This window comes from Podarcis raffonei, chromosome 8 (genome assembly GCF_027172205.1).
Source record: "Podarcis raffonei isolate rPodRaf1 chromosome 8, rPodRaf1.pri, whole genome shotgun sequence".
NCBI classification, from domain to species: Eukaryota; Metazoa; Chordata; class Lepidosauria; order Squamata; family Lacertidae; genus Podarcis; species Podarcis raffonei.
This window is the reverse complement of record NC_070609.1, coordinates 6299125-6319997: the sequence shown is the minus strand read 5'-3', so window position 1 is coordinate 6319997 and position 20873 is coordinate 6299125. Positions and strand designations below refer to the sequence as shown.

General features: G+C 48.1%; 1 protein-coding gene across 16 annotated transcripts in view; it reads right to left on the bottom strand.

The window, feature by feature from the left end:
* RYR1 (ryanodine receptor 1) overlaps positions 1-20873 on the bottom strand; it is a 207866-nt gene that overhangs the window by 137580 nt on the left and 49413 nt on the right. For all 16 annotated transcript variants that reach the window (XM_053401808.1, XM_053401813.1, XM_053401815.1 and 13 more), the window contains 14 exons: positions 20735-20813; positions 18360-18472; positions 17702-17795; positions 15874-15970; positions 13940-14014; positions 12248-12404; positions 10094-10258; positions 9575-9696; positions 7865-8051; positions 6750-6885; positions 5433-5528; positions 3926-4044; positions 2946-3079; positions 1267-1508 (listed from right to left, as the gene is read on the bottom strand). In XM_053401808.1, coding sequence (XP_053257783.1) covers positions 1267-1508; positions 2946-3079; positions 3926-4044; positions 5433-5528; positions 6750-6885; positions 7865-8051; positions 9575-9696; positions 10094-10258; positions 12248-12404; positions 13940-14014; positions 15874-15970; positions 17702-17795; positions 18360-18472; positions 20735-20813 — 1816 coding nt within the window. The remainder of the gene's footprint in view (positions 1-1266; positions 1509-2945; positions 3080-3925; positions 4045-5432; positions 5529-6749; positions 6886-7864; positions 8052-9574; positions 9697-10093; positions 10259-12247; positions 12405-13939; positions 14015-15873; positions 15971-17701; positions 17796-18359; positions 18473-20734; positions 20814-20873) is intronic.

Sequence of the window (20873 nt, the reverse complement as noted above, 5' to 3'; positions counted from 1 at the left end):
GCCGTTTACACCTGAGACATCTGACCCACACTATTCTTGTGACTGTACTCCATTTTAACTGTTTTATATTTTATATTGTTGTGATTTGCCATGGGACCTGCTGGTGAAGGGCAGGTGACAAATATAATAATAGTAATAGTAATAAATAACAGCAAAAGAGAGAGCCAGTGTGGTGTAGTGGTTAAGAGTGGTGGACTCGTAATCTGGTGAACCGGGTTCGCTTCCCCGCTCCTCCACATGCAGCTGCTGGGTGACCTTGGGCTAGTCACACTTCTCTGAAGTCTCTCAGCCTCATTCACCTCACAGAGTGTTTGTTGTGGGGGAGGAAGGGAAAGGAGAATGTTAGCCGCTTTGAGACTCCTTAGGGTAGTGATAAAGCAGGATATCAAATCCAAACTCTTCTTCTTCTTCTTCTTCAAAAACATTTCCTCCCGTTGCCTTAGATCAGGGTTTTCCCAGACTTGGGTCTCCAGCTGTTTTTGAACTACAACTCCCATGATCCATCGCTAGCAGGACCAGTGATCGAGAAAGATGGGAACTGTAGATCAAAAACAGCTGGAGACCCAAGTTTGGGAAACTCTGCCTTAGATGCCACAACAGCAACAACAAAACAACAACAACAACAATTTATTTCCATGTCTCCCATCTAACTGGGTTGCCCCAGCACCACTGGGCAGCTTCCAACAATTATAAAACCACAATAAAAGCATCAAACATTGAAAACTTCCCCAATACGGACTGCCTCTATTTGTCTTCTAAATGCCAGGTAGCCGTTTACACTGTAAAATCTTTGAATGCTGATGACATTGAAATGAAATGAAGGGGTTCTAGTAAATAAGGGAAATAAGAGTATGAAAGAAGGAATAGACATTGGATGAAAATCGGGAAAGTATAATACGTGAGGGAAATTACTTAAGGATAAAACTAATAAGAATGAATTTGCTGATCAATTTTAAAGTGGAATACAAGAAAGGGAGGCGGGTGGAAGTCAGGAAAATAAGGCAATGAATGATAAGAATCTGAAAAGAGGTTCTTCTCTTTTTTTTTTGTTAAATTTTTTAATATCTTTTTCCTCGTTTGATATATATATTTTTTCTTTCTTTTTCTATTTGTGTTTTAATTGTTGGTATTTGTTGGTGTTTTAATATGTATTGTTTTTCTTTTGTATTGTTTTTTTCTTGTAAAACTTAATAAAATATTATTTAAAAAATAAATGCCAGGTAGCCGTTTATTTCCTTGACACCTGAAGCCTGAATGGTGCCCTACCTGACCACAGGTGCAGGCCGTCGAAGCCAAAGGAGTAGAGGTCGTCCCCGACGCCGTTGCCCCCCCAACCTTCCCCACCTCCGGGGTAAGGGCTGTATCCTTCTGCCATGGCCCAGCCCACCCTCAAATGGGTGGCCTGCGAGGTCACAAAGGGTTCCACGTAATCCACGATCATCTCGTAGTACCACTTCTTGTACTGGGTGGAGCCATCGTGCGTGCCCAGGAAGATGTTGGGGCGCATGCTGTTTAAGAGGGAGGAAGAGCAAGCGAATGAGGAGGGAGGGTGAAGAAAGGAGGGAGAAAAAGGAAAAAGCACCCACACCCAAACAGAAGAGAAAACCAAAGGACGTGATGGTGATCGGGCTCTTGTATTTGGGGTCTCTCTGATGGCCTTCCTCCGAGTTTAAATTCTTTGATCCCAGTTGAATTCCAAGATCCTAGCTTAAAGGTAAAGGGACCCCTGACCCTTAGGTCCAGTCGTGGCCGACTCTGGGGTTGCGGTGCTCATCTCGCTCTATAGGCCGAGGGAGCCGGCGTTTGTCCGCAGACAGCTTTTGGATTATGTGGCCAGCATGACTAAGCCGCTTCTGGCGAACCAGAGCAGCGCACGGAAACACCGTTTACCTTCCCGCCAGAGTGGTACCTATTTATCTACTTGCACTTTGACGTGCTTTCGAACTGCTAGGTTGGCAGGAGCAGGGACCGAACAACGGGAGCTCACTCCATCGCGGGGATTCGAACCACCGACCTTACGATTGGCAAGCCCTAGGCTCTGTGGTTTAGACCACAGCGCCACCTGCGTCCCTTAGATCCTAGGTTACGTTAAACTAACAATTAAAGTTCCGTAAGGCAGATTCTCTGCCAAGGGAAGCTTGATCCTGCTATAACAAATTGGCTAAAGTTACACAATTTCTCTTATATGCACCATTTATTATGAAACATTTGCTATCGTGTCCAAGTCAGATTATGCAGAAGGGCAAGGGATCTGAAGCTCTGCTGCCCCCAAGTCTGGGGAAATCTTATTTCACCCCCCTTCTAGCTTCTGAGGGCGATGCCGAACTGACTGAAACCTCAAAACAGATCCCCTGAAATCATTGATTTTGATTTAATTAATCGCACCGATTTCAGTGGGTCTACTCCGTAATATATAGGGGACGCAGGTGGCGCTGTGGACTTGCAGATCGGAAGGTCGGCGGTTCGAATCCCCGCGACGGGGTGAGCTCCCGTTGCTCAGTCCCTGCTCCTGCCCACCTAGCAGTTCAAAAGCACGTCAAAGTCGAGTAGATAAATAGGTACCGCTGCGGCGGGAAGGTAAATGGTGTTTCCGTGCACTGCTCTGGTTCGCCAGAAGCGGCTTAGTCATGCTGGCCACATGACCTGAGAGCTATACATCGGCTCCCTCGGCCAATAAAGCGAGATGAGCGCCGCAACCTCAGAGTCGGTCATGACTGGACCTAATGGTCAGGGGTCCCTTTTTACTCCGTAATATGGCTAACAGTGGATATCATCCTGATATTTCAGCAATCGTTGTCTGCACACCTTTGGAACTGATAAGGACTAGAAACATAAAGGAAAGTCTAGTTACGTTTCCAAATTTGCATCCTGTGCTGATACCCCCACCCCACCCCAGAAGATTTGTGACATATGTGATGCCACATTAAAACGGGGAAAGCACCAACCTGGTGACGTAGTTGATGAGCTTTGTCTGCAAGAGTAGGTCCCTTCCCGGGAGCAAGTTTTCAGTGATGAGGTTTTGGTTAGAGCGGACGGCCACACCGTTGCAGACACACAGAGAGCAGAGGACATCCAGGACCTGCCAAGCGGGCACCAAAATTTATTTATTTCATAAAACTTACATACTGCTTGATTGTAAAAAAAACAAATCAAAACCCTCAAAGTGGCTTACAAACAGAATTAAAACAATGGAATTATCAGCAAAACAAAAAAAAACACAGTTAAAAACAACTGTTTAAAACATTCAAAAAAATAATTAACATTGATGATAAGGTAAAAACCAGATTAATGAGCCAGGCTCATACATTTCAATGGGTCCACTCTGAATAGGAGTTAACACTGGACAGGATCCAAGTGTGCTACATGTGCCTGTTAGAATTCCTGATCTATGATTGCAGTCATGGGATTTTTGTCTATCACATGACGGTGTATGTTTTGACTCCACAAAGTGGGAAGTGATGGAGACAGGATGTTTGTGTTACTGTGTTCTGTGAAGTGGGACTATTGTCCTTTGTTTTTTCTCTTTGCTGTCTGATGCTAGAGAGAGAGGGAGCCATGTTGCCGTGCTCCATGTGTGTTTATATGTAAATAAAGTAGATTAGCCAAAATGCTGAGTTGCTGAGGTCTGTCACACATGATGCACAAACTCTGCAGATCCCTAAGTGTGCCGGTGTTGGTTGGCATCGGTCCCTGTGATGTTCAGGCTGAAGAAAGCTTTTGAAGCTCCCGAACGAAAGACCAGGAGGGAGAGAACATGCCAGTCGGGCACGTGTCTCTGCCAGGGTGCTACTCAAGTGTAGGCTGAACTCCTGACAGTGCCCTTCCCCTGGCCTGTGCCCAACATGTTGCAGAGAAAAAAGCTTTCTGCCGACTGACGCTTGTCTGCGAGAAGAGGAGTCAGTGGCGCATGTGTGGCTCGACTTACCTTGTGGTTGCGCCCGTGTTTGTCCAAGAGCGAAATGATGGACTTGATGTGGTTCTCCTGGATGATGTTCAGAACTTCAGGGCTTTCAATGAGCACGCAGTATAAAACCTCCAAGATGCCTGCCAGATAAGACCAGGATGGGACAAAGAGAGAGGGAGAGAGAGAGAGCGCACATACACGTTATCCCCACAACAACCTTGTAAGGTAGGCTAGACTGAGAGCGAGTGACTCATCAAAGGTCACCCAGGGAGCTTCATGCCCAAGTGGGGATGTGAACCTTGGTCTCCAGGTCCTAGTCCGACACTCTGGCCATTACACCACACTGGCCCCCAAGCTAATGGATAATGGTTGATTCCCCATAATTGTAGGGGAATTTTAGGGGAACTATAGCTATAAAGGTAAAGGTAAAGGGACCCCTGACCATTAGGTCCAGTCGTGACCGACTCTGGGGTTGCACCGCTCATCTCGCTTTATTGGCCGAGGGAGCCGGCGTACAGCTTCCGGGTCATGTGGCCAGCAGGACTAAGCCGCTTCTGGCGAACCAGAGCAGTGCACGGAAACGCCGTTTACCTTCCCGCCGGAGCGGTACCTATTTATCTACTTGCACTTTGACGTGCTTTCAAACTGCTAGGTTGGCAGGAGCAGGGACCGAGCAACGGGAGCTCACCCCGTCGCGGGGATTCGAACCGCCGACCTTCTGATTGGCAAGTCCTAGGCTCCGTGGTTTAACCCACAGCGCCACCTGTGTCTCTTAACTATAGCTATAAAGGTAAAGGTAAAGGTACCCCTGCCCGTACGGGCCAGTCTTGACAGACTCTAGGGTTGTGCGCCCATCTCACTTAAGAGGCCGGGGGCCAGCGCTGTCCGGAGACACTTCCGGGTCACGTGGCCAGCGTGACAAGCTGCATCTGGCGAGCCAGAGCCGCACACAGAAACGCCGTTTACCTTCCCGCTATAAAGCGGTACCTATTTATCTACTTGCACTTAGGGGTGCTTTCAAACTGCTAGGTGGGCAGGAGCTGGGACTGAAAGACGGGAGCTCACCCCGCCGCGGGGATTCGAACCGCCGACCATACGATCGGCAAGTCCTAGGCACTGAGGTTTTACCCACAGCGCCACCCACGTCCCAACTATAGCTATACACAAGACTAAATTGCTTTCAACACTGGGTTATGTTTCCTCTCCAACCATTTTTTTGTTTTAACATAGATAGATGATGATAGATAGATGATAGATAGATAGATAGATGATAGATAGATAGATAGATAGATAGGTAGATAGACAGATAGACAGATAGACAGATAGACAGATAAATAGACAGACGACACTAGCCTTCGTCAGCCTGCAGCTTTGGATTACAAAAGTTTAGGACTACAACTCCCATCATCCCTGCCAACTGCCTGGGGATGATGGGTATTGTAGTCCAAAACTTCAACAGTGCTCAGGTGGCTTGAAGAAGACTTTAAGATCACGGTATAGGACAGCCCCGACCACCCCTTCTGCTCACCAGAGGAGGCCTCCAGTCGATCCAACTTGCTGACCAGCCAGTCCAGGTTGTTGGAGAAAAGGGCGCAGTTGGCCCGGTTCCCACGGATCAGCGAAGCTGCGTGGAGGGACACCAAGGCAAAGGGTGTGCATGTTACTATCTGGCTAGTTATCACCACAACATTATTGTCAGGCAATTTTGCAACTGCAATCAAAGGCCTATTATCTCGTCCAGCATTGTGCCCTCACAATGGCTAACCAGAAGCCCACAAGCAGAGATGATGGATAGAGTAGCCTTCTCTCGCTCACTCACTCACAATCCTTTTACTTTAAATTATGGTTTTAAAGTGACATGCAAACATAGCCACTGATGCCCCATCTGCATGATACATTTCCATCTGGGTTATACCACTTGCCCCAGAGAATCCTGGGAGCAGGGGTTTCTTAAGGTGCCGAGAGTTGTTAGGAGACCACCCCACTATTCCCCTTACAGAGCTCCAGTTTCCAGAGTGGTTTAATGGTCCATTCCCATTTCTTAAGTGACTGGTTCCTTAAGAAAAGGGATGAACCGTTAAACCACTGTGGAAACTGAAGATCTGTAAAGGGAATAGTGTAAAGGGAATAATCTCCTAACAACTCAGCTCCCTTAACAAACCACACTTCCCAGGATTCTCTGGGAGCAAGACATGACTATTTAAAGTGGTATAAAAGGTAAAAGTAAAGGGACCCCTGACCATTAGGTCCTGTCGTGACCGACTCTGGGGTTGTGGCGCTTATCTCACTTTACTGGCTGAGGGAGCCGGTGTACAGCTTCCGGGTCATGTGGTCAGCATGACTAAGCCACTTCTGGCAAACCAGAGCAGCGCACGGAAACGCTGTTTATCTTCCCGCTGGAGTGGTACCTATTTGACGTGCTTTCAAACTGCTAGGTTGGCAGGAGCAGGGACCGAGCAATGGGAACTCACCCCGTTGCGGGGATTCGAACCACCGACCTTCTGATCGGCAGGCCCTAGGCTCTGTGGTTTAACCCACAGCGCCACCCGCGTCCCTTTTAAAGTGGTATAACACTGATTAAAATGTATAATGCAGATGGGACACAAGGATGCACATTCTTAGAAAGTCTTCAGGGGCTGCAGATCTCATAAATTCAGGGGCCAGGAAGGGTTGCTTGCGAAATCTGCAACCAAATCCAGACCGAATCAGAAATGGAAATCCATGCTGACCCCCTTCCCAAAACTTCGCTAGCCACGCGAGAGCGCCCTGCAAGCTCCAGATCTGTGTCACGTCAACATGGGCCCAGGTAGCTCTCATCCTGGAGCTCTGCCCTTGGTGTTCATACCAAGAAGCTCATACAGCAGGTTGACAATCTCCTTCCAGGACTCAGCGGCATCCTCGCCAGCGTATTCAGCAAAGTGTGCGGCAGTGCTGTACACGTTGAGGCGGTCGATGCAGTTCAGAACAAGTGTGATCATGCCCTGCGAAAGAAGCGGAATAATAATAATAATAATAATAATAATAATAATAATAATAATTTATTATTTATACCCCGCCCATCTGACTGGGTCTCCCCAGCCACTCTGGGTGGCTTCCAACCAAATATCAAAAACAGCGTCAGACATTAAAAACTTCCCTAAAAAGGGCCGCCTTCGGGTGTCTTTTAAAAGTAAAACACCGTATTTTTCGCTCTATAAGATGCAACAGACCGTAAGACGCACCTAGTTTTTGGAGGAGGAAAACAAGAAAAACAAATATTCTGAATGTCAGAAGCCAGAACAACAAGAGGGATCACTGTGCAGTGAAAGCAGCAATCCCTCTTGCTGTTCTGGCTTCTGGGATAGCTGCACAGCCTGCATTCGCTCCATAAGACGCACACACATTTCCCCTTACTTTTTAGGAGGGAAAAAGTGAGTCTTATAGAGCAAAAAATACGGTAGTTGTTTATTGCCTTGGCATCTGCTGGGAGGGCATTCCACAGGGCAGGCGCCACTACCGAGAAGGCCCTCTGCCTGGTTCCCTGTAGCTTTGCTTCTCGCAATGAGGGAACCGCCAGAAAGCCCTCAGTGCTGGATCTCAGTGTCCGGGCAGAACGATGGAGGTGGAGACGCTCCTTCAGGTATACAGGGCCTTTGAGGCCGTTTAGGGCTTTAAAGGTCAGCACCAACACTTTGAATTGTGCTCGGAAATGTACTGGGAGCCAATGAAGATCTTTCAGGACCGAAGTGCCCTCAGGGCCTGGAGTGCTACCTTAGCAAGCCCCACAAGCCCCTGCTGTCTTCACCAGAGGTGGAGAAGCTGTGAGCCTCTCCCAACGCTGTTGCGACTACAGCTTCCATCATTCCTATTGGCCATGTTGGCCGGGGCTGCTGGGAACTGGGAATGCAACATATTGAGGGCACCAGTTTGGCGACGGCTTCAATGAGGCCACCCTCCTAGGCTGAGCCCCTGATTGCTCACCTCCTCCTGGAAGAGGTTCTGCCTGTTTTTGAGGGAACGCAGCTTAGTCTGCTTCTCCTCATGTTGCAGCTCTTCCTCAGGGTGCTGGAAGTAGTTGATCAGATCCTGCAAGCTGAGAATCATCCCATCGATGGGAAGAGTCACTGGGGTTCCCGACTTGACCTTTCCACTCAGTGTGTCCAGGCCCCTGGGGAAGGAAGAAGAAGAAGAGTTTGGATTTGATATCCCGCTTTATCACTACCCGAAGGAGTCTCAAAGTGGCTAACATTCTCCTTTCCCTTCCTCCCCCACAACAAACACTCTGTGAAGTGAGTGGGGCTGAGAGACTTCAGAGAAGTGTGACTAGTCCAAGGTCACCCAAGAGCTGCATGTGGAGGAGCAGGGAATCGAACCCAGTTCACCAGATTATGAGTCCACCGCTCTTAACCACTACACCACACTACACCACACTGGAACAGCCAGAGCTGAGATTAGCATTGGATATGGATGGCACAGAGAAGGAGGAATCACATCCCTAAGATGGCCGCAAGTTACTATATTTACTTTGTGGAATGCTCCCTTTAGTGCCATACCTCTTCCGCTTCGGGTCTTGAAAATGGCAAGCTGCTAGACCTCATGGCCGCTTAATCAAACAGAGGAACGGCGGGATAGAATTTCAATAAATAAACCCAGCACCGCAGCTCCTCCTGTTACTAGGCGCTGCTTCTCTTCTCGCCAAACTGACCTCTCTCTTCCCTCCTATTGAAGGAATGGGTTTCCCAAACCCAAAACTGACTGTGCAGGCCATTTGAAACGGGCACCAAAATCCCTATTTTTCCTTTGCTAAAATCCATTAGCTTGAGCTCTGAGTTAATGTATAAACAAAAACCCGGCTGTATAAACAAGTGCTCAGAGCCCTCTCCTTTATCAGTTCGTGACGGCAAGGATGACCTTGGCTGTTTCAGTGGAGTAGGGATGACATGTCTAGGTCTTATCTTACGTCCTGATGCACAGACCTAGTCCGGGAACAGCGCCAGAGTGTGTTCTTGGAGTTGGTGACCTCTCGCTCCAAGATAAGAGTAGGAACAGGAATACCCTTTTATGGTCAGAAGTACAGGAAGGAATACCCTTTTATGGTTAAGAGTACCTGAGCAGGAACATATGTGATGTCAACCTGCGTGTATAGGCTGACGTGGGTGCCTGGAGGATATATATACTGCATGGAATTTCTCATTTCTTTGGACTTGCTGTGGACACACCACGCAGGTGCCTTTCTGCTGTTCCGGAGAGCAGAAATAAAGAACTCTTTCTCTGAACCAACCCTCGGTGTCATTTGACTTCCTTCCTCCTGTCCGGGAGCAGCGCAGACCCAATCGGTGAACTCCAATAAGGCTACACTATGAGCATAGCTGTCAACGTTTCCCTTTTTTAAAGGGAAATTCTCTTATTCCAAATAGGATTCCTTGCAAGAAAAGGGAAAAGTTGACAGCTATGCCCATGAGCAGTTCGGTTTTGTTTTGCATTGCGACGAATTACTATTAGTCTTGCACATCTATTGGAATGCTTGCTAACATTCCGTGGCACCACAATGGATCAGCCAATGGGGATGGCAGAGGGGAGCATGGAACCACAAAAACGATGACAGGCAGGCAGGTGACAGGCAGGCACAGAACACAACTCAAGCGGTCAATTTCTTGGTTTCCACGGGAGCAGAATCTGCCCGGCACCTACTTGATGAACTGGTTGTAAAGGCCAGAAGTGCTGTAGATCATCCGGGCAGCTTGCGACTCCTCACGCTGGCAGCGGGTCAGGGAGAGAGCATCGTCCATGTGACCTTCCTGGTGCAAGATGGCCTGTAGGGTGAGCAAAGAAAGCAGGTATATATGGTGGACACTCTGAGAATTCTCGAACCAGAGATTCTTAACAGGGGGACCTAGGAAACTTTACTCTCTGCGCCACTATGACAGCTGGCCAGCAGAGGGCGCTGTGCTGCGGTGCCACTGCCACAGATAGCCAGAGGGTGGTGCTGCAGTGACCAATCCAAAAGAGACCAGCTGACACGGGGAGCCAATCAGCTTCCACCTGGCCCTATAAAGCTGCTGACTCAGGTCGGGCTCTCCAGTCTGAGGAACTTGCGTGTTTTAGATGCTGAATGGGCACCTTATGGGCTCAACCTCCTCTGCGCGACTCCTTGGCTGAGGGCCACCAGCCCTGATGGAAAGCCAGGGAGGCCAGCCGGTTAAGCCTCACCTTTCTCTTGAGCAGCCCCAAGCGGAGAGCCTTGGCATCAGCCGCCGCGTACGTCACCCAGAGGCCGCTGTCGACGTGCTGCACGAAACACATGGACTCTCCGTACTTGATCTCAGGGGCTCCCATCCCCTCCACGTCTCGCTTCGGAGCCACATCCAGCTTTTCCTAGAAGGGGGAGAACAGAGGGTGCCATGAGCTCAGAGGGACGGCAGGGCAGGGGCAGACTGAGGCAATCTTTACATTCAGACATAACGTATTTTTCGCTCCATAAGACGCACTTTTTTCCTCCTAAAAAGTAAGGAGAAATGTCTGTGTGTCTTATGGAGCGAATGCGTGGTCCCTGGAGCCTAATTGCACAGGGGCATAAAGCAGATTATGCTTTTTTTTAAAAGAGGGAAGGGGGTATTGAAACAAAGCCGCTGATCGCTTGCCGATCGGGGAGAGAGATAAGGGACGCTAGAGATAAAGGAGGCTGCCTGGGAAGGGGGAGGTAAAGACAGCAAATTTGCAAAGGGGGAAACAGGAAGACTAAAGCAATAAGGAGAGAAATTAGAAGAAAAGGAGGAGCAAAAAACTGCTCCAGCTGAGGAAAAGACTCTAAGGCAAACAAGAGGGAAGGGAGTGTTGAAAGGAAGCAGCTGATCAGCAAGCGTTTGGGGAGTGAGATAAGGGATGCTAGCGATAAATGAGGCTGCCTGGGAGGGGGGAGGTAAAAGCCCATGGATCCTCAGGATTTTTGCATTGGGTCACCCTAAATTCACCATCAGATCACATGTCTGTGGTCACAGCATGAACCACAAAAATCATACATCCACTGTTTCGTTCAGAATATTTCAGAGCACGATTTCTGTTCTTATAGTGAAGCAACGTTTTTAACCTGAAGCACTATTTCTGGCTTAGTGAAGTGTGTAACCTGAAGCGTATGTAACCTGAAGCGTATGTAACCCGAGGTACCACTGTATACAACACCCTATTTACCATACATCCATGTTTTCCCAGACATCTTGCAGATTCTGAGAAAATCCGCCCGAAATGAATGAATGTTCAGTTCTGCTGTTCAGTTGGACCTGATTATTCAGTTTTAGAATATCTTGCTGTTGCTAAAAGTGCTTGGCCGCTCCTACTTACAAGATTCTCTCCATTTCAATGCCACTGTCAACATTTAGTATTTTTAAATGGCTGTAACCCATCCAGGGACCTTACAGTGAAGGGCAGGTGAGAAAATGAATTAATAGTAGTAGTAGTAATAGTAGTCGTCTTCTTCTTTGGCTATCCCTCGTAGCCGAGTAAGATTGTCTTCCATAAACACAGTTTTAACAATGAGTCCATAAGTGACTGTGGAGGCCAATTCTGGATCCACACGTCCTTCCACAGTGGGGGTAGTAAATAATAATAACTGAATAATAACAAAAAATCCACACAGGCCCCATTTTCAAGCCCATTTCCTGGCTGTGTCCAGGAAAATCCAGCCACACGGCAGACTTATCTTATGTGTAATTCACCTTGAGACAGTGGTTTAGAAGGATAAATCAATGATCATAACAACAATAGTCATAATAACTCTGTTTGCCCTCGTTGGCCATTTACCTCCGAATCCCAGCTGCTGTGGAATCACAAGTGGGGAGAACTCTGTTGCACTTAGGCTTCCCATTGGGGAATCTGGTTGGCCAGTGAGATAACAGGATATTGGAAAAGATGGGCCTTTGGTCCAGCACAGATCTTCTTGGGTACTTATATTCTTAAAGGCAGAGCACTTTGCTGGGGGAGACTCTTGAGAGTCCCATGGACTGCAAGAAGATCAAACGCATCCATTCTTAAGGAAACCAGCCCTGAGTGCTCACTGGAAGGACAGATCCTGAAGCTGAGGCTCCAATACTTTGGTCACCTCATGAGAAGAGAAGACTCCCTGGAAAAGACCCTGATGTTGGGAAAGATGGAGGCACAAGGAGAAGGGGACGGCAGAGGACGAGATGGTTGGACAGTGTTCTCGAAGCTACCAGCATGAGTTTGACCAAACTGCGGGAGGCAGTGGAGGACAGGAGTGCCTGGCGTGCTCTGGTCCAGGGGGTCACAAAGAGTCAGACACAACTAAACAACTAAACAACAACGACTGCCCCGCTTCCGATGAGGGCAATAATGGGGGACTCCTCTCACCTTAGAGATCCGGAAGCAGAAAGCCGTGGCTTTGGTGTGAGCTTTCTCAGCGTCGACCACAACCAGCCCCTTCTCATCGGTCTGCGCCAGGTAGCGGCCCGTGGTCACGTGGCGGACGCGGAAGGGCTGCCCCCACTTCATGTGGCTGCCGCTCCAGCTGTTGTGGTGGAAGAAATACTGTATGTTCCCTCTCAGGAAACTAGGACACATCAGGGGTAGCCAGTGTGCTGCCCTTCGGATGCTGTTGGACTCCAACTCCCATCAGCCCCTGCAGCCAGCAAGGCCAATAGGTAGGGATGCCAGGAATTGTGGTTCAACAACATCAGGGGAAACAGCCCAGTGGCTGCCCCTGCAATACATAAATGACATTATAACGTAGTCCCACCATTTACTGCTGTGAACACATGGCAGAAGGATGTGTTGTGGCCAATTCCTCTCACAGGTAGTTTCTTTCCTCAGTCGTTTTTATTGTCGTTGGCCTTTATTGGCATGAGTCAAACAATAAAATCATACAAAGTCACCCAAATACATTAGTAATCCAAAAACATACAGTATATAAAAAGACTAGATAGCCACCATTGAGTAAACCAGGCAACTTTAGATTTAGCTTTAAAAATCTCGGCTGAATACCCCGAAACAATACAGGTAGTTTCAGGAATATCATCCCTCAACAAATACTGGATTGCAGACTCTTTGTAAATTGATATTTTAAGCTGTAAGGAGACAGTGAGACAGTGGTCCATAGGATCCTGGCTTCCATACAGGCAAGTCCTTCCCCTGGTTTAATTTCCCACATGTCCTCTGTTGGCTCCTCCGCAGTCAATGGCCCCCATGGCTGGGCCTTGAACAAATTTTTGGGTAGTGGCAGTCACAGTTTCCTGAGCAGCACCAGGGGACTGATCAGAGCAGCCATGTCAATTCTCCACACAATGCCTCAAAACAACACTACATTGAGGGCAAGGGATCGTGGGAAATTAAAATGGCAGCTCCCAAACCCAGCTGTCCACTGGCATACTGGACTTTTTTTTTTTTTTTGGAGGGGAGCTGTTTTTGCTTAATTGTGTAGTTTATGTTTTCATTTTTTTTTATTTTTCTGTTGTGAACCACCCTGTGATCTTTGGATGAAGGGCAGCATAAAAATAAAATAAAATGGCAGTTGTGCCTAAGGGTGTAAGCACACTGATGCTATGACTGCTCAGATATCTGATAAGAAGGTCAGTAAGGGTAGAAAAAGGGTCAAAGACTATATTCCAGGTTGGGTCAACAAATAAAGCCAAAGAGGTGGAAGGGTTGTATACCAATATGAGTGGCAGCCAGATTGTATTTTACACTTTCAGGTAAGAAATAGAACTGGTCATGAGGCGATGTCTCCTATTGTGGCGTTTCGTGGCATCCCACTCTACATAACAACCATGTAAGCTCTTGATTTTTAACCGAGTCCTTGGGTTAAAAACATTTTCTGTATATATATTTTTTTCAGGACACGTTTAAAAGGAACAGTCCTAAAAAAAACATTTTATACCTCGTTGGCTCAAAAGCCGGTGAAAACCGACTCTGAACCCTCAAACACAACCCAGAATCCTTTGCGTTGTTCGTGGCTTTTGAGGCAGACAAATCCACAAGGGAGCCTGCGCTCCTGGGACGCAAGCAACCCCAACAGCACCACTATTATTTGTTATTATTATTTCATACCTGATGCGCAGAGGCTCCAGACGCCACAGTGAGCGAGCCTGGGAACAGACAGCTCCGCCTTCGTAGTTCACCACCCTGCGGAAAAGGAAGATGATCTGGGTAACTCTTCCACAAGCAGGGTTCAAAACCAGCCAAGTTCAATTACCAGACATGGCAATAATGCCTCTTATTTGCTACAGCTGCCTTCGCCAACCTGATGCTGTCCAGATGCTTCCAGCTGTGATTCCAATCTTCCCCCAGCAAGAACAGCTGTAGCACACTGAGGCTGATGGGAATTGTAGTCCGGAGGACACCAAATTGCTGCTGCCTTCCTTGAATCCACCAGTGCTGGTCTTGCCATTATAGGGTATTTTTTTACCCTTTCGGGGATAAAGGGTCTGAGTAAGAACTCAGTGGGACGCAGGTGGAGCTGTGGGTTAAACCACAGAGCCTAGGACTTGCTGATCGGAAGGTCGGCTGTTCAAATCCCCGCGACGGGGTGAGCTCCCGTTGCTCGGTCCCTGCTCCTGCCGACCTAGCAGTTCGAAAGCACGTCAAAGTGCCAGTAGATAAATAGGTACCGCTCTGGCGGGAAGATAAACGGCGTTTCCGTGCGCTACTCTGGTTCGCCACATGACCCGGAAGCTGTACGCCAGCTCCCTTGGCCAATAAAGCGAGATGAGCGCCGCAACCCCAGAGTCGGCCTCGCTTTATTGGCTGAGGGAGCCGGTGTGCAGCTTCCGGGTCATGTGGCCAGCATGACTAAGCCGCTTCTGGCAAACCAGAGCAGCGCACGGAAACGCCGTTTACCTTCCCGCCGGAGCGGTACCTATTTATCTACTTGCACTGTGACGTGCTTTCGGACTGCTAGGTTGGCAGGAGCAGGGACCGAGCAATGGGAGCTCACCCCGTCGCAGGGATTCAAACCGCCGATCTTCTGATCGGCAGGTCCTAGGCTCTGTGGTTTAACCCACAGCGCCACCCACATCCCAGAGACTACCTTACACTGCGTTTAAAACCAAAATCGCATTTGGGTAGAAACTGTTTCTCAGACAGCTAGTCCTAGTTTTTATAACCCTGGACCTTCTTCCAGAAAGCAGAAGCTGAAAGAGATCATTTCCGGGGTGCGCACTATCCTGCACTACCACTGCAGCTTTCTTATGGCGCCTGGAAGCATAGATTTGATCCAAGGTGGGAAGAGTGCGCCCAATTATTCTCTCCGCAGTCTTTACAACCTTGGACAGCATTGTTTTTCCCCTAAGTGCAGCTCCCAAACCACACACAGAGACCGTAAGTTAATACACTCCTCAGCAGGGGAAGGAGGGGAATAACAAAACGCTTGCATTGAATTAAAATCTGAGTTAGCGAGAGCATGAACTCTCTTTGGTGCGATCTTTTACTTTTGGGTAGTGTGATGGCCTGGGATTCGGACTCAGATGCTGAACCTGAGGGATCCCAGCCTGCACAGGAGTCCCCACCTCCAGAACCAGCTGAGCCGGGGCTGGGGCATGAGCCTGAAGGGTCCTCACCTGTGCTGGATCCTCAGGTGCAGGCACCAGCTGAGTCTGCTCTGGCTCCTGAGGTGATGGAGGACCCATTGCCTGCAGGTGCTCCACTCTCAGCCCTGTCAGAGGAAGCTGAGGTTGCCTCTGGGTCCGGTAACCCTCCAGCCTCTCCTGAGCTGCAGAGGCTCAGGGCAGAGAGGCGGAGGGAGCTAAGTTCCCGCAGGAGGAGTGCTCGCCTTAAGGCCAGGAGAGGTGAGTCACCTGTGGACGGGGCTCCCCTCCCCAAATAACAGCTGCGCTCAAGGTCTGCATGTTCTTCCCCTCTTATCCCCTGCGGGTTTCTGTTCACTATTTGGGGCAGAGACTTCTCTCTCTCCCCCCTTTTATTTTGCCCCCCCCGCTCTTTAAAGTGCCACATTTATGCTGACAACCCCCGCATGGTATGCCCACCTGCGCTGCTCTTCGTTCTGGTCCGTGGTGGAGATGGTGAGGCATTCGTCCATATGGCCGTGGAAGAGGCGCATAACATGGCCTCCGGTCACATATCCTGCGTGGATCACCCAAAAAATAGGGATTAGAGAGCGTGGCATCACAAGCAGAGAAACTAATACATCGGAGTGCACATGGAATTGCCCAAGAAAGGTGTTAGATTGTTTTTGTATGCCACAACTGCAGCTAGAATTTTCTTAGCTAAGAATTGGAAAACACAAGAAGTCCCAACAGTGGAGGAATGGCAGATGAAGATGATGGACTTTTCAAAGCTAGCCAACCTGAGCGGAAGAGTCCACGACCAGAAGGAGGAGGAGTACCAGGACGATTGGATGAAATTCAAAGACTATTTGGTTAAATATCCTAAGATAACTTAATTGGAAAAACTTGCAAATATCAGATAGACTTAGGATTTAAATATGTGATGTTAGAGAATAATATGTTTAAAGTTAAAATAAAAAGGAAGAAAGATGTTAAGTGACTAATTTAATTTTATGAGAAAATTGGTTTTGGAAAACTGTTCAATGATATACAATGAAACTCAGCCAGGGGGATTCGAGGAGGTCATTTAACAATGCCACCAAGATTGGATCAAATACAGTTAAGATGTTTCTTTGTTTGCTTGTTTAAAACTCTGGAAAATCAATAAAAAAATTGGAGAAAAAAAGAAAGAAAAGAAAATGCATGATGTACATTGTCTTTGATTGCGTCATCTCAAGCCACATTCCCTCCATACATTTGAAGAGCTATGGTGCCACTTTAAACCGTCGTGGCTTCCCGAAAATAATTCTGGGAGCTGTAGTTTGTTAAGGGCGCCAAGAGTTGTCAGGGGGCCCCTGTTCCTCTGCCAGCGCTATAATTCCCAGAGTTCAATGTTAAACCACTGTGTGCTTATAGCTCTGTGGGAGCCAGTGTGGTGTAGTGGTTAAGAGCGGTAGCCTCGTAATCTGGTGAACCGGGTTCGCTTCCCCGCTCCTCCACATGCAGCTGCTGGGTGACCTTGGGCCAGTCACACTTCTCTGAAGTCTCTCAGCCCCACTCACCTCACAGAGTGTTTGCTGTGGGCGAGGAAGGGAAAGGAGAATGTTAGCCGCTTTGAGACTCCTTCGGGGAGTGATAAAGCGGGATATCAAATCCAAACTCCTCCTGTGCGGGGGGACAGGGGTCTCCTAAGAGCTCTCAGTGATGATAAACACAATACAGCTCCCATAATTCTTCGGGGGGGAGCCATGTATTGTGTGAATGTGGCCTGAGTAAGTCTTATCATAGTCCTGTAACACAGGTAGGGACTGGATAAATCCCGTTCTTTCCATTTCTCAATTTTCCAATGTTGTGATTAGTTCTCTGCATTTCCACATCAGTTTACAATTTATTTATTTTTCAAAAGCCCTCGTGAAAATTCATCAGCATCCCAGTATGCAATTTCTACTAACACGCATTATTTTTGGAAGCAATCTTCCCTAACGTAACATAACTTTTTGTGTGCCGTTTGCACTAATATATGCAATTTCATTTGCATTTCCCCCTCACGTGCACCTTTTCTGGGCTGGAAAACTGCATCACAAAATTCGGAGCAGCGTGAATTCCAAGGCGCAACTGTGCATTGTTCCAAGAGGTTTTAAATTTGGTAGGTTTGTGTGAATGGCCTTGTCACCTCCATCCAAATGCAATAAGGAATTGGGTTCCTCGGTGGTCTGCCATCTAGGCCCTGACCACACCGGGACCTGCTTAGCTTCAGCAAGGGGGCTGTGTCATGTGACCTCAAACCACACCCCAAGGAATCAAATACCTTCTTCGCAGCCTGAGCAGATGGGGTTCATGTTCCATAGTGTTTGCATGAAGGAGGCATCTGCCTGGAGCTCTCCACTGGCTGTAGACAGGTGCTGGGGGAGAACAAGGACATTGTTGAGACATAGAAGAAACAAAGCGGGCGGGGAGTGAGATCAAGGGCTTAATAGTCCCCACGGATTCATGGAATCATAGAATTGTAGTGTTGGAAGTAATAATAATAATAATTTATTATTTATACCCCGCCCATCTGGCTGGGCCTCCCTAGCCACTCTGGGCAGCCTCCAACAAAACACTAAAATACAATAACCTATCAAACATTAAAAGCTTCCCTAAACAGGGCTGCCTTCAGATGTCTTCTAAAAGTTTGGTAGTTATCTTTCTCTTTGACATCTGGTGGGAGGGCGTTCCACAGGGCGGGTGCCACTACCGAGAAGGCCCTCTGCCTGGTTCCCTGTAACTTGGCTTCTCGCAGGGAGGGAACCGCCAGAAGGCCCTCGGCGCTGGACCTCAGTGTCCGGGAAGAGCGATGAGGGTGGAGACGTTCTTTCAGGTATCTGACCTTCTGATCGGCAAACCCAAGAGGCTCAGTGGTTTAGAGAGGAGAGGAGGCAAGTCCTCCCACAGACAGACAGACAGACAGACACACACACACTCACCAGGTACCGCTCAGAGGAGACGCTGACAAGGATGAGGTCATCACCCACGCGTACCTTCTCCCCTTCCGATCGCTGCTTGGAGGCAGGATGGATGGTCCACCAACAGGCTTCCCCTAGTGGTGAGAGAGACTGTGGGTAGACGTCTACGAGAAACTAGCTATATTCCATTATTTGCTCTGGGGTCACATCAGACAGGCACCTACAGTATCGGCATATAGGTGGGCTGCTTCAGATTCATCTGTTCACCTGAGTCAGTGGTTCCCAAAGTGGGCATCACTGCCCCCTGGGAGGTGTTGGCATTACCTAGGGGGGTACTAAGAGGCAAGGGGGAGGCAGGGGGGCACTGGAAGAATCATAGAATCATAGAGTTGGAAGAGACCACAAGGGCCATCGAGTCCAACCCCCTGCCAAGCAGGAAACACCATCAGAGCACTCCTGACATATGGTTGTCAAGCCTCTGCTTAAAGACCTCCAAAGAAGGAGACTCCACCACACTCCTTGGCAGCAAATTCCACTGTCAAACAGCTCTTACTGTCAGGAAGTTCTTCCTAATGTTTAGGTGGAATCTTCTTTCCTGCAGTTTGGATCCATTGCTCCGTGTCCGCTTCTCTGGAGCAGCAGAAAACAGCCTTTCTCCCTCCTCTATGTGACATCCTTTTATATATTTGAACATGGCTATCATATCACCCCTTAACCTCCTCTTCTCCAGGCTAAACATGCCCAGCTCCCTTAGCCGTTCCTCATAAGGCATCGTTTCCAGGCCTTTGACCATTTTGGTTGCCCTCCTCTGGACACGTTCCAGTTTGTCAGTGTCCTTCTTGAACTGTGGTGCCCAGAACTGGACACAGTACTCCAGGTGAGGTCTGACCAGAGCAGAATACAGTGGCACTATTACTTCCCTTGATCTAGATGCTATACTCCTATTGATGCAGCCCAGAATTGCATTGGCTTTTTTAGCTGCCGCGTCACACTGTTGGCTCATGTCAAGTTTGTGGTCAACCAAGACTCCTAGATCCTTTTCACATGTACTGCTCTCAAGCCAGGTGTCACCCATCTTGTATTTGTGCCTCTCATTTTTTTTGCCCAAGTGCAATACTTTACATTTCTCCCTGTTAAAATTCATCTTGTTTGTTTTGGCCCAGTTCTCCAATCTGTCAAGGCCGTTTTGAAGTGTGATCCTGTCCTCTGGGGTGTTAGCCACCCCTCCCAGTTTGGTGTCATCTGCAAATTTGATCAGGATGCCCTTGAGTCCATCATCCAAGTCGTTGATAAAGATGTTGAATAAGACCGGGCCCAAGACAGAACCCTGTGGCACCTCACTAGTCACTCTTCTCCAGGAGGGGGTAATTACTATGAAAAGCTGTCATCCGTGGATCAAGTTCATCAATTGAACCAAATAGTTTTAACTGGATTTTGAATAAACGTGCAATTAATTGTTATGGCTTTGAATTTGATTGTGTTATTATCTACCTAAGTGGGTCATGCAAACTGCTATTCCGAATGTTTTTATAATCTAGGGTAAGGGGCACAGGGAATGAGTTTTTGGGGAAAGGGTGGGTTGGCCAGAAAAAGTTCGTGAACCACTTACCTAGGTTTTCCCTGAGGGGGCGATCCAGCTATATTTGATGTAAAAATGTAAAGGTAAAGGACCCCTAACAGTTAAGTCCAGCCGCAAACGACTCTGGGGTTGCGGCACTCATCTCGCTTTACTGGCCAAAGGAGCCGACGTTTCTCTGCAGACAGTTTTTCCAGGTCATGTGGCCAGCATGTGGCCAGAAATGCCGTTTACCTTCCCACCAGAATGGTACCTATTTATCTACTTGCACTTCATGCTTTCAAACTGCTAGGTTGGCAGGAGCTGGGACCGAGCAACGGGAGCTCACCCCATTGCGGGGATTAGAACTGCCGACCTTCTGATTGGCAAGCCCTAGGCTCAGTAGTTTAGACCACAGCGCCACCCGCGTCCCTTTGATGTATTAAGCTTATTTGCAGATTTGTACTTGTTTTATTGATGAGATTTCATTGGGCAAATGTGCAACATAAAATATACAATCTGAGCAGCTTGCATAATTTATGTTTCACTTTGGCCCAATAACATTTCATTAAAAGCTGCTCAATTTGCATCATGTAGCCAGGTCACAGAATTATTCCGCACCACCACCAGCAGCACAGAATTTCAGTTGTTTGCATGCAGATTTGTTTTGTTCTGTGTCTGCACTGAGTGGGAATTTACTCCTCTGAGACTCAACACAGTCCTATTGCCACTGATGTATTGCCTGGAATGTAGAATGAGTTAGGAATATTCTCCTCCTCTTCCCCGCTGCAAACAAAAACACCCGCAAGGTGGCAATTCCTTGGGGTGCAAAATCACATACCTGTTGCATCCTCCTGAAGGCCCACGTCAAAGGCAAGTTTATCCGTCAGGGAGCGGGATGTGGTTAGGCAGCTCAAATACTACAAATCGGGAAGGAAAAAAGGTCAAGAAACGTTCTCTGAAGTTCTTAACCTCAAATG